General features: G+C 40.1%; 2 protein-coding genes across 2 annotated transcripts; one reads left to right on the top strand and one right to left on the bottom strand.

Moving 5' to 3' along the window:
- The first annotated feature begins 7,439 nt into the window (after positions 1-7,439).
- Positions 7,440-8,820, top strand: lsm5 (LSM5 homolog, U6 small nuclear RNA and mRNA degradation associated). Its single transcript, XM_030079425.1, has 5 exons — positions 7,440-7,585; positions 7,999-8,094; positions 8,218-8,245; positions 8,390-8,462; positions 8,579-8,820. Exons 1-5 carry the CDS (start codon positions 7,456-7,458, stop codon positions 8,609-8,611), a joined length of 360 nt encoding a protein of 119 aa, XP_029935285.1. The 5' UTR covers positions 7,440-7,455; the 3' UTR covers positions 8,612-8,820.
- Positions 8,821-9,089: 269 nt separating this feature from the next.
- On the bottom strand, positions 9,090-12,226 carry psme2 (proteasome activator subunit 2). Its single transcript, XM_030079316.1, has 11 exons — positions 12,030-12,226; positions 11,692-11,724; positions 11,550-11,612; positions 11,364-11,450; positions 10,696-10,744; positions 10,504-10,601; positions 9,984-10,052; positions 9,806-9,873; positions 9,661-9,715; positions 9,482-9,568; positions 9,090-9,390 (listed from the first exon to the last, which is right to left on the bottom strand). The coding sequence occupies exons 1-11, from the start codon at positions 12,075-12,077 to the stop codon at positions 9,310-9,312; spliced, it is 738 nt and encodes a 245-aa protein (XP_029935176.1). The 5' UTR covers positions 12,078-12,226; the 3' UTR covers positions 9,090-9,309.
- Between the last annotated feature and the right edge of the window lie 1,235 nt (positions 12,227-13,461).

Below are 13,461 nucleotides of genomic sequence, written 5' to 3'. Positions count from 1 at the left end.
ACTAGTAACCTCAGTTGTCAGATAAATTTAGTGCTGTAAAAGTATAAAGTCAAACAAAATAGTGTTACTCAAATTGCCAGCGCCTCAAAATCATACTTAAGACATGTACTAGAGTAAATGTACATAGTTACTTTCCACCGTTGGGTACCTTTTCAACCTGGATACTGGTTCTCCTTTCAATAAAGCCTCCTGCATGAGAACTATTAGAGGTGGCATGACTCAGATTTGAATATGAAGACTGAAGTTATACAGAATGAATGAGAAAGATGACAGTGCTGTTTTGTGAAACTGTGCTACAGTATTCTGCAGCATGTCTGACTCACTGATCTGACACACACACACACACACACCACAAAGGTCTGGTATAATGGCAAATGATTGATTGCACAAAAGCAACGTGGTTTGCAAAGCGCGGTTTCACAATAGCCTGTGCAATTCACCGAACATTTGTGTGGTAAATGAATCCCCAGTTTAAATCATGTTGATAACCTGAATATGCTGTTAGTGTAGATGACTCATATTTCAACAGTCTGCACTGAGGTCAAAAAGGGAACTTCGCTCACTATAGTGCTGGAAATAAGTGACAGCTGCACTGTTGGAACCACTAACCCAAGTACTTCGAACAAGTTTCCCTGATTGATTTCCCAGGTAAACTTCAACTGATTACACTCTGCAGGAGGCTGACTCAGTCTTGCTAATTGCATGGTTTTGTTTGCGTGACGTTAGCAGGCTCTTAATTGGAGCAGTTTACGCCGGTGCTGTACGTTAGTGTTGGTTTATACAAACTGTGGGCCATGTTCTCAGGGGCAACAGCAGTCTTCTCCCTCAGTGGGTGAGTAATTATAAGATAGGGACAATTATAAGGGACAGTGAAAGACCTATGATTAAAGTGTAGGCTGGCAAGGTTGGTAATTACTACTGTGGAGCACTCAGATCTACAGAGGAGGTGCCTTTTATTGTATTATTGTCTCATGTTATGTGAACAATGCACAATGCACTGTAGTCAGACAAACTCATCAGCAAGTCAGTAGTTTTACCAGTTTGTTTCTAGAGTACTTTTACCAATTTGTGCAGTGTTGGTTAATTTGTTGAAAGAGGATAACAGGCGGTAAATGCAGTTTAAAATGTATTCATCCTTTTTCTTAACCCACTCATCTCCACTTTGGGTCACAGCATCACACCCTGGAGAGGTCACCACTCCTCCTGACAGCCAATCATATTCATACCTGTGGGAAATTGCAATTTAATAACGCAAATTACCTGGAGCAGCTGGAGGAAATGAAAAAAAAATCATGCTAGAAAATCATGCCAGAAAAGGGTTTTGGCACATCACTGATGTTCCAACAGTTGAAAATTTTGTGATTTTAGTATGCAACTGACGCATTTCTGAGCGTTTTGGCACATCACTGAAAATATTACTCCGCCTATATCTTATTGCCCGGGTCTGTGTGGTTTCCATGGCAACATGAAACGTTTCACTGAAACCCGCATCAAAAGCCGCTGTCAACTTAGAATGCCCCCTCAGCCGTTGTAAAATCACTGTAACCCACGGTAACTCACGGCTTCAAGGGGCTAATTGCTTTTATAAAACGGTTACCCTACATATAAAATAAACGCACAAGGAAAAAATCGATAATTTATTGGTAATAATGCAACAATAAATTTGAGAACTATTCATTCTTCCACCAAGCAAGATAGAGTGGACAGAATGGTTGCCAAGCAACACAGACACTGAGATTGGTTGTCATCTAGCGCCATCATCATGTCACATCAGGCTATTTGGGCTCGTTAATGTTGAATTGGATATTTCCATTAATAGTGCAATTGTTAAAATAGTGTTAAATTATGTTTGGACTCCTCTTTGTGTAGGAGAGGAACACAGAAATGAGAGATCATTAAAGAAAATTTGATAATTAAAAGTATTGTATGCACATTTCATTTTTGGTTCTTAACCCTTCAAATAAATAAATAAATAAATAAATAATAAAACACAAATAACATTGAGACAGTGAGGCAGAACTAATGTTCTAGAAGCAAAGGTTTCTGGGGAGACCTTTAAAAAATGCATGCAGAGACAACCAACAGAAGCAGACGTTTATTTTGTTTTATAAGTTAAGTTTTATCAGGGGCGTGTGGTCCATTAAGGGCACTGGGGCACCGCTCCTCTTGCAATTCCAACCGTAAAATGCATAATTTAATTAAAAATCGTTTTTGTTGTTGTGTTGTATGTGTGTATACATTTCTGTTGTTACTCTCAGATAAATCATATGTAATCACAGAAACATCTAATAACTAATACAAAAGCGCTGCTGACAATCTTTCTGTGTGTCGAAGGGCGTACTTCTCTCCGACCGACGGTGTGTATGGAATACGTTGGCTTTTCTGGTAGCCCCTGATTGGCTGACACCATACGCCGAAAATAACTGGATCTTTTGGGCGGTGAATTTTCCGCCCAGGAAATGTTGCCACATTTGGCGATTTTCTGCTTAATTCGGTGGCGTTACAGTGGATTGTGTCGCTAAACATGAGCTTGGGTGGGTTGAAAAAATGTTGGCCTAGTTCAGGTTACAGACGTTTTAATAAGGCTATTATTATTTCAGTGTTTGGTCATATTCTTTTCCGGTAATAATTCAAGTTTTTTAATCAACCTGGCAACCCTGCTCAAGTGTGCCGTCTGCCTTCTAGCTGGTCAAACGGATAGCAACAATGGCTAACGTTAAAATAGATGTACACTTTGCTGAAAACAGTATTGATTCACTACTCTGAAAGATCAATCCTTTTGCATCAAATACTACTGGATATCTGAGGAAGCCATTGCAAAGTATGAGGAATCAGTAGCAACAAATGTCCCAGCTGTGAAAGGTACACTGAAAGTTCCCCAAGTGACATCTGAAGAGGCAGCTGTAACTCAGTGGAGGGAACTAAATCTTTCTGTGCAAGACGTGGTATCTGCAAGTGCTATGATCCAGCTGCAGTAGATTTCCACAACCAAACAGAAAACCTCCCCTCAACGTCTGCCGACTGTCAGCAGGATCTGAAAGGCAAGTTGGTCAGATACGAAGATAAGCCTTTTGTTGGACATGTCATCCAGGTGGTTGGTGAAGAAGTGGATGTGAGCTGCATGCAACAGCTAGATGGGAAGAATGTATTCACCTGGCCTCATCCACAAGACCTCCTATTAAGGATGGGCAGATCGATCCAAATATCGGTACTATCGATAGTAGGTCGATTGTAGCGCAGTGGGATCGATGCTAGTTTCAGTTTCTCTGTTGTTTGCACACACAGTAGAACTGTGTGTGCAAACAACGTGCTGCTGTTGTAAATACGTATATCAGTGGCGAGCGGTGACGTTTTTGTGTAGTCATGCTATGATACCAATGTCATGCGAGCGCCCGCGAGGGCACAAGCTCGACAAATTTTGGACATTTATTTATTAATAAAAAACGCATAATATGGTTTTTAACTACTATATCAACTCGACAACTCGATTTTGATAGACACGTGTGCGCATTTTGCCCCAATGTTACCAACAACAATGTGTTGGAATTTACAGTGTAAATGAAAGCGGAAATTATTAGAACGGACGGATGATGCAGTAATAACCAGTTACAGAGTCAAGCAAATGACACATGAACATGCTCACAATGTTACCAACAAAATGTTGGAATTTACCATGAGATCGGAACTATTCGGACGTGCTACGGGGTGATGCAAACACAGTAGTCCAGTCATTTTATGTAAAAACCTAGGACAAATTGCAAGAGAAGCAAACTCAACTGATTTTGTATCCTCAGTTTGTCCTGAGTGAGGGAAAAAAAAGTCCCAAGAAATCCCATTGGTGGAAAGTTTTGAAAATTACCTATTTATGACCACATATTACCAAAAAACACTGTTTTTAACACACAGGGGAAAGGGGTTCAAAATTTTACTTTCAGATATGACTATAAAAATTCACAAGTTGATTACACACACAAAGATAAGAAAAAAAGTCAATTACAATTACAAATAAGGAATATAAGGAATAAATGCCAGAGCCGATATTAAAACAGTGAATTAAAAGGTTACTATATATATCATAACCTTTTAATTCACTGATTAAATGTCTCTTCTATCATTTCTTCCTTATATTCCAATTAGCACCAAATCAGATAATGTGTGATATGCATGTGTAAACAGAATAATTCAAAGAACTTGTAATTGACTTTTTTTTCTTGTCTTTGTGTTTGTAATCAACCTGTGAATTTTATAGTCATATCTGAAAGTAAAATTTTGAACCCCTTTCCCTTGTGTGGTAAAAACAGTGTTTTTTTGGTATTATATGGTCATATAGAGGTGATTTTCAAAACTTTCCACCAATGGGATTTCTTGGGACTTTTTTTTCCCTCACTCAGGACAAACTGAGGATACAAAATCAGTTGAATTTGCTTCTCTTGCAATTTGTCCTGGGTTGACCCCAATTTTGGCCTAAAATTACTGGACTACACAGCAATGTGACCAGCTAGCCTACATGGTCAATGAAGTGACACACAAACATGCCCAGTTGCCCATCAGGCTAAGCACCAAAGTGATAAACGTCAGAGAACACCTCTTTTTCATAACACCTGCAACAGCCTAAATCAATGAAACATGCCGGGTTACTCAATTTAAGTTGTATTTTCACCCATTTTGATTGGCACGATGCAGATGAGAGAACAAACTAATGTTAACGTTCCCGTACTAGCTAGCCAGCTAACGTCGTTAACGGTAGCTAGCTGTCAAGTGAATGACTTGCAGTTTCCGCTGAACATTTCAAGTGAGCTGCTACGTAGCTACTCGTGTTGCTCATGCGTCTTCTGAAAAGCTGATTCGCAGACAGCTTATTTTCCATTCAAAACGCCCACGTACAGGAAACACCGGCTACAAAACTACTGTAAATACTCGGTATTACACAGCGCATGGGCGTCAAGCTGTCAACTTCCCAGCATTTCTCTAGCAGAATGAGATAGATACGTGTATAAAGGCAGCGGTTTGCAACCAAAATGATAGAAATAAGGTTTATTATAAAAGGACACACTAGGAGACGAACATATTAAAGATTTTAATTGAAGGGCTTGGGCATGCGCTGCATACTTTCCCTCCCGCCACTGCTGCTGCTGTCAGTGTTGTGACTCGTGTCACGTGAACTCATCACGTGCACGTGCAGCTGTGCACATCCTGACAACCAGCGCCAAACGCACGACACGTTACAATGGTTGTACAAATTTTAAGACATTCATTGTTCAAATAATTGTGTGCACTTTGTTTAAAAAAAAGGAAGAAGTGCAATCAAAGGGACAAATTGTTGGTCTCCACAAGTATTTGTGTGCACTCTGTTTATTTAAAAAAAAAAAAACAACTTGTTTGACTGGGACATTAAAATGCGTTTTGTCAGCGTTAGCTAACGTTAACTAGCACGTTAGCGTTAGCTTGGTAGTGTTGGTCGTGTTGCTAGGGACACCAACATTAGCTAACGTTAGCTAAAGCTAACAGTAGGATTCAAGGATTCAAGGAACCTTGAATCCTTGAATCCTTGAATCCAGTAGCGTCCCTAAAAATGCCGGCTATTTTGTCGCTCTCTGTTGACACCACATCCCGCCGTGAGTATTGTTGCGTCTCAGCTGGGACTTTTACCTGTGAATCACGACTTCAAAGTCACGAGTCATGACTTCAAACTGTTCCAGGCAGAACCGACAAACATTCTTGTTACAACCGGCGATGGCAGAACGTGCTGTGGGCAACATGTCGACGTCATTAACTGATGTCGACGGGTCGACCTCTGCGTTAATGCCCTCGTAGTGAGTCTGAGTGGTCGTGGTGTAGTGAGTTGGTCTGTTTTCAGTAGTTTTACATAGCGAAATACGACTGATAGAAGCTCATTAGTTTCCGTTATGGGTAAGTATCAAGACTCCTGCTGGTATTAAACGATCATTACTAGTTATAGCCTGATACGTGATAGCAAACTTTACAGTGTTGTGATGTGAACACAGTGTTAGATAACGCCTGCTAACGTTCATATATATGCATATATGTATCTACAAGCTAACCCTGGTCACTGACCAACACACCTGCCCAGTCCTCCACTGGTTCTCCTCGCAGCACAGCTGAATCTCTCTCTGACCGTCATTTCTTCTGACCCTGGTCTGTTCCTGGTCTCTTTGACGCCTAACAGGCTCGTAATTATAAGGCTGTGGTCCGTCATATTGATATGAATACATATTGATCGCCTCTTCAGTGTCACAACTGGCATTAAGATCCATTATTTTCCTATTGTTCAAATTGACCACACTCCCTCCCACTACGTCACTTCCAGTTTAGCTTTTTCAGATGCGGAAGTAAAATTCTCTCACAAAAACAACTCCAGAGGTCACTGTAATACACACACACACACACACACACATGCACACACATATCTATATCTGTATCTCTATATACATATCTATATAGATATAGATATGTATGTATATATAGTGAACTGCTGAGTCACTTCACACCTGCGAGGTTTTTACGTAAGTGTTACATACACACACACACACACACACACACACACACACACATATATATGTGTAAAATCCAGGGATTTTTGTGTCGGGGTGGGGGTTCTAGAAGTGTCTCAAGCTCAAAGAGGCACTCGCTTCCAACTCAGACCAGATGAAGTTCACTGCCGACACAGACAGCACACGCGTTCTCGGGGAAAACTTCACAATTGTTTTGAAAGCCTTACTCAATTGCAAGGATGTTTTGCTGGCCTTGCGCTCGTCAGAAGGTGCGGAGCCCCTTAGGGCTAAAATTCAAAATGCTGTCAAAAATTCAGTTTTTGAGATACAGTTCTGAGATTTGACACACATCATCTGCCATGACTCCAAAATTTTGTCAATTTTTTCATGAACATTGAAGATTTATTTACCAAGAATTTGCAAGTGTATGTTTATAATACCGTTTACAGTCAAACATTTTGATGCACCATAGGCTCAGTTTTTGATAAATCAAAAATCTGTGTGGATCGTTTGTGTAGGACAGTCTGAAGATGCTCTGTAGCAAGTTTGGTGACATTTGAGTAAAAATTGTGGGAGGAGATAGGTTTAATACGTTTTACAGTTTTTGAAAAAAATAGATTGATGGATTTCATAATTTGCAATAGGTTTAAGTGTACAAAAGTTTCTTCAGTATTGGGGCTACATTTTGGTGAAAGTTGCGAAGCTGTAGCACATATGGTTGATTTGTTATGAATTTTCAAAGTTTTGAACTTTAAAGGCTTGCTGTAGCGCCACCATCAGGACTATTGTGTTTGCATCTCTAGGTAATCTGGCATGGGACTGGACCTTTGAGCAAAATTTTGTGATTTTTCGCGCATGGGAAGTAGGACTTCCTCGGAAGACAGAAAGAAGGAGAAGAACACGCAGGAATGCAAGAGGGTCCTGGCAGCCTAATAAACGATGAATGATTGCTCCTGATTCGATTGCTCTCTCCTGGCTGCTGCCGCTCTCCTCTCGATTGCTTCTGTCTGTCCGGAGAGTTTTGAACATGGCGGCTACACCAGCAACAAATCCGTCACAGCTGCTCCCGCTGGGTTTGTACACCACGAATTTTTATTTTTGTGGCCTTTAAATAACTAATTATTAGTTAACTAATAAAGCTCAGTGTGTATGTTCAGGGCTTTAACAAAAGGAGAACGGCGTTAGCCATGTTTTGCTAGCTAACGTTGGCTAGCATCACGCTGGCACGGTGGCAGACATCGCATCTTAACATGGAATAAAACGTTGTGTTTTAGCTGGAAATGATAATAAACTCAATATCAGTGAAGCCAGATTAATTGTACTTATACCGTTCAACTGTATTTATTCTTGCCAGCTTTTGCAATTCAGCTCAAATTTAGCAAAACATCCGGTTCAAGCGTGAGAAAGTGAAACCCGTTAGCTAGCGATGATTGTGAGAGATGTTTATTTTAACATTATTATTATTATTATTATTTTATTCTTTCAGAGCTTGTGGACAAATGTATCGGCTCCCGAATCCACATCGTGATGAAGACCGACAAAGAGATAGTTGGCACCTTGCTGGGTTTCGACGACTTTGTCAGTATCCTTCCCAGATTATGGTTTAATTTGCAGATGATGGCAGATTATGCGGTTTGCTGTTCCTTAAAGATGAGCTGTTTTCACTCTTTGCCCCTGAACTCGTCCTTAACTTGTGTTTTTTAAGATATGGTCCTTGAGGATGTGACAGAATTGTAAGTACACCATTTTTATTTATTTTTATTTTTTTATTATTATTATTATTATTATTATTATTATTATTTCCCAAGCCATTTATACATCTTTGGGTCTGTTTAATTGACGTTTTTTTTTTTTTTTTTCTTTTACCTGTGCTGCAGTGAAATCACGCCAGAGGGAAGGAGGATAACCAAACTGGACCAGATCCTGCTTAATGGCAATAACATCACCATGGTAAGCAAATGTACCACATTTCCAGTTCTATCTCCTCTTAAACTTATTTTTGCACTCCTTACCTCTCTGTTATATCTGTGTTTTAATTCAACCATTGACTCACTGGTTTTCTGCAGCTCATCCCTGGAGGAGAAGGACCTGAAGTATGACTCTTCAGTTGTGTATACATGTCTGTTCCTTAGTTGATTTTTTTTTATATAAATTTGTTTTTCTTTTGTTGTTTGAGGGGAAAAAAATGCTTTTGTAACAAGCTTACCAGTTGAGCGTTTGCGTAAAGCTAAAGTTTTGAATCTTGTGTGACACGGGAGCAGTTTGTGTTAATAAATAATTGAATTGCAGTGAATTGCAGTTACTGGAAGAGGCTGGTGTATTTCTTTCTTCCATCATTTGGTTTTGCTGGGGTTTTTTGTACTGGAACAACAAGAAAAGTGTAATCAGCAGCTGGTAAATTTGAAAGTTTCCGTGCTTTAAGTTATGTAAATTTACAGTTCGATAAAGGTTTTGGAAAGGTGACCAAAGGAACATTAACACTGCTTAACACTGACTGACCAAAATAAAACAGCAGGTGGAGCCACACACCTGCCAAACAGTCCACACATCAAAAACACAGCAATGACCAAACCTGGATCAAGTTCATACTGAGGATGTTTTATTTAATTTGAACAAGCAAAACTTAAAGACGAAACTTGATTCATGGTTGATTTACATGCGTATTCAACATGACTTTAATAGAAAAAAAAAGGTTGAATGATACTGAGTGAACCAGATAGGAAAGAAATCTGTCAGGGGGAGCAAAGGTGGGTAAATCTGTCCTTGTGTCTCCAGCAGATGAGCGTTCTCTCCAGCTTTAGTACATTGACGGCTTCTCCTCGCCTTTGGGATTGGTCACTTTTTCAAGATTCTTGCTGATGATATCGTAAAGTTCAGCCTAGTGTGAACAGATAAGAACAAAAAATCTGCATAAACATTGTTGTCTGAGATGGTTTAGTTAAATTTCTAATGCCGGTCGGCTCACTTACATAGAAACCGCGGATGTCGAGGACAATCACTCTGATCTCAGCGTAGATTGCCTCATCCTTCTCATGGACAAGAGAGCGGTAGTCCATCTGGGGAGGAAGATGGCGCCAGTGGCAGTTTATATTAGAAATATCTTTGTAAGAGTGATTCATTACAGGCCTCAGACATCAGGAAGACTTACCACATGAGTCTCTTTGGAGGCTTTGGCAACAGCATCTCCCCTCTCTGAGAAATACCTGTGCAGTTCAACAGATGTTTTCATGAGTCCACATGCACACAAGAAACTTAAACTACGTGACATTTACCCGGATTTGGCCAGTTCCTACTTGTTAATGTTGGTCTGAAAGCCATCCACTTTGGTCTTCACTGCGGTGATCCTCTCCAAGATTTTCTCCTGCGGTAAAAACAAATCAATTTTTAACTCCCGTACACATGTGGAACATCAGGCATCAACTGTGTGCTGCTTGATATAGCAGATGTGTTTTCTTCTCAAATGTAATTTACCTGGATTGCAACCCCAAAGTCGTTGCCATCTTCTATTTTGGGGATTAGGTGTTGAATCCAGCAGGAAACCTAAAGTGGCACAACAGTACAGAGTCTGTCAGATGATGAGAGAAATTTCTTTCAATTTCATCCACTCACTGTTTTAGAGTTCATATTGTTCCTAAAACTCCCCTTGAACTCTGATTTCCCTTTAAATACCTCACTTTAAGCAACTTTTAAGTTAGAAAAGAGACATTTTTGTCATTATGTACAACAATGTCACTTACATATTCTGTATCTACTGGTTCCAACACTTAATTGAGGCTACTTCACACTGACACTGAGTGAAACTGTTTGAGATGCACTATTACATCAAACAGGAAAATGACTAGAGGCCTTGTGCATCATTTTATCCGCATTTCTTCCTAATTCACCAGGACATATTTGGTATCTTTGGAAACATTAGGATCTCCACTAGAATTTAAGATAAAGTTCTGCAGGTTTGAAACTTGGTCGCACACATTTGTAATGAATTACTTACAGTGATGATGGCCTCTCTGAGTCCAACGATCTCTGGTTTCACCCTGTCCAGCAGCGTCATGATCTTCTCGTTCCCCTTGATGAAGCCGCATTTTGGGGCTGCAGGAGAATTCAGTTTGTCAAGTCGGTTTTTCCTCCATCACACCTCACACTGCCCTCCATTAACTGCAGGATAACTGCAAACACACTTTACCTTTCTTCTTTTTCTTCTCATCGTCTTCATTCTTGTCGGTTTCCATATCCTGCCGGGACACCGGTCAAATGAGAATACATAACAATTATATGTCAAATTAATGTGTGTCACTTGTTGCAGGCAGGTATTTTATAGATGCATTTTATCCCTTATGCTTAAGGACAGCCAGCCACATAGCACACTTGAGCCATCTCAAGTGCAGTTACGGCAGAGTTTGATATCAGAAAATGCTTCAGCAATCTACATCATTAATGATAAACGTCAGCTTTTGGTGTCAGTCCTCAATCCAAGAGCAAGACCCTCATTCTAGAGCCACCGTTTTTGCACTGACGTTCAAAAATGACACCCTCTTGCTCTTAGTGACATTACAGCTATGGCTCTTTCCAGCTATGAATGAAAGAAGCTGAATGCAACAAATTTCTCAAGGGAGTTCTGGGAAATGCAGGACACCTCAAGGAGGATGGGCAAGCCAGCTAAGAGAATGTGAGTACACTGAAATTGTAATTTAAACCACAAATATATGCTTTCTCCTCTCAGGTGTTACAAATGTACACGTGGTATGTAAAGTGCTTTGAATAAGAACATGTTCACCAAATGTAAGGTGTTATGTGAAAACTTGGCTCTCCAGTTCATGTATGAGGCTGTTATTTGCAGGGCGTGGGTCTAACCTCCTCCTCTGAGGCAGGGGGGTCTGGGATGGGGATCTCCAGCGGGGCCTGGAGGCTGGACATGTCTTTGATGCTGAGGACCTCATCCTAAACACACACAGGAGGAGGATTTCCAGAAAGTACAGGGGTGGAGGTTTATTTCACATAACTATCGTGTGTTAAATATGCAATATTGAACATGCTGACCTTGAGCAGACCGTCTAGCAGGAAGATCTTCATTGGGATGTAATTAGAGAGCAGGTTTTCTGCCTGGAAAGGAGCATGACATTAGTATAACACCTGCACATGTCACTGGTTTTGACTGAAGTTGGTTATTTCTGATACAAACCTCGCGATAAAGGGACTGGCGGAAGTTTTCCACCTGTGGCCGATAAAACAAAATGAAAGACATTAATACAGGATGAATGTGTTTTATTCTCTTCACACCACTGCGACATGTGAGCTCAAAGTCCCAGATGCAGGTGCTGCCGATTTCGTTTACTTTCGTTTTACAGACCGAAAGGGGCTTTCCATTTTCCGTTTCCAAACTCCATGCATTTCGACTCGTTTGTGGAATTAATCCGACAAAAAGGCTTGGCCTAGTCGACGTTCACCTTCATGTACAGTCTTAGCGCTTAACACATATAATACATAACGTGAGAGAGCGAAACAACAGCTGAAACTCACCTTAACTGCGTTGGCGCTGCTTATTTTGAGAACCGCCGTCTTAGACATGACTGTGCAACTTTTTTTTTCAAGTAAAAGACAAATAAATATGTCCAGGAAGATTATAAAATAAACTAAGCCAGTGGTTTTCAGCTACAAAAGAGCACACGGAGTCGCAAGTCAGGTTTATTTCCTCCTTCATGCAATTTAGTTTCGGTTTGATCGGATTACAGCGTGATGATGATGCGTCAGGCGCCTCCCACTGTCTCTTCTCCAAAAAACTTTTCTGTGTACAAGAAGGGAGATCAAATCCTAAATTGCACCATTACAGCTTTTATTACAAATTTAAACCTTTCCAAATTTAAAAATATCCAGGCTGCACTATGACCATATGCTCATGTCATCATATTTTTACTGCATGGTATCGCATTTTACTTTTATGGGATTTCTATTCCTTCAAAAGTTCCTGTGCATAGACATTTTGCCTTGATATTTTGGACAGTGGCTTTACCAAATTGTACCACAAGAGTGTGTTAAGGTGTCAGTTCAGAAAGCACAGAAACATGAATCAAAACTTCAAAAGACTGCATTCACTCACTCAGACTAGACTGAATATGGCTTGTTCAATAGATAGCCCAGTTTCCTCTTGCCTCCATGATTTGCTGAGTCACATCCAAACCCAAACAGCCACTGACCGCATGACAGCATATCTGAAAACTGCTGGCTATGTTTAGTTTAAAGCTTTTTAATCACTGTCAAGCAAACACCATGCCTGTTTTAAAGTGTGCACACTAAAAAGTGATATTATTACTCAATAATTTATGCATTGCACAGAGCATCACATGTTGTTATGTAACAGGAAGACTATCCAGTTCAGGGTTATTTCCTTTCAACCTCTCTCTCAATTTATCCAGGAAATGAAAACAAAAGTCCAATAAGTGGAGTTTCTTATTCTGTCTCTTTTTTTTTTTGTTGTTGTTGTTGAGGGGAAAGCCCTTCAATACTGACAGTGTTAGGTTATTAACAATTAAAAAAACAGCTTAAGATGATGAACCTATACCACTATAAAGTTATGTGATTGTGTGCTTAGCGATATGAAAATTGTCTTCAGTGTCCTTCTTCCAGGAATCACATAACATTTCTGTCATAAATTCCAAAAACTCTTCAGTAAAGTGCAGTTTTATGCGTCCTCTATGTGGAGCACAACAAACACCCAGCGTTATCTTTCTGTCCGTGTCGATTTCAGACCCTGAACCAGAGGGACTGTGCACCAAATGGGTGCTTTGTTTCTGTATGATATGGCTGCAAACACCCTCCTATTAAAGCAGACAGTCTGCAAATGAACCACAATGTCACTATGTAATTTAACATCCAAAGGAAGAAGGCACCATCAGACAAAGTGTGTTGCTGTAAATATGTAGTGGGTGAGCCGTCTCCCTCAGATTTTTCCCCC

This window comes from Myripristis murdjan, chromosome 20, assembly GCF_902150065.1.
Source record: "Myripristis murdjan chromosome 20, fMyrMur1.1, whole genome shotgun sequence".
Taxonomy (NCBI): domain Eukaryota; kingdom Metazoa; phylum Chordata; class Actinopteri; order Holocentriformes; family Holocentridae; genus Myripristis; species Myripristis murdjan.
Note: the sequence above shows the minus strand (reverse complement) of the source record. Positions and strands in the feature narration are given on the sequence as shown.

Bases quoted from the DNA above. Each gene is read 5' to 3' on its own strand.
- lsm5 (XM_030079425.1), top strand. From the start codon at position 7,456: ATGATTGCTCCTGATTCGATTGCTCTCTCCTGGCTGCTGCCGCTCTCC. The intron at 7,586-7,998 runs GTTTGTACACCA...TTATTCTTTCAG, and splicing joins GTCACAGCTGCTCCCGCTGG to AGCTTGTGGACAAATGTATC. The intron at 8,246-8,389 runs GTAAGTACACCA...CCTGTGCTGCAG, and splicing joins CTTGAGGATGTGACAGAATT to TGAAATCACGCCAGAGGGAA.
- psme2 (XM_030079316.1), bottom strand. From the start codon at position 12,077: ATGTCTAAGACGGCGGTTCTCAAAATAAGCAGCGCCAACGCAGTTAAG. The intron at 11,613-11,691 runs GTTTGTATCAGA...GCTCCTTTCCAG, and splicing joins GCCAGTCCCTTTATCGCGAG to GCAGAAAACCTGCTCTCTAA. The intron at 11,451-11,549 runs GTCAGCATGTTC...GTGTGTGTTTAG, and splicing joins TGCTAGACGGTCTGCTCAAG to GATGAGGTCCTCAGCATCAA.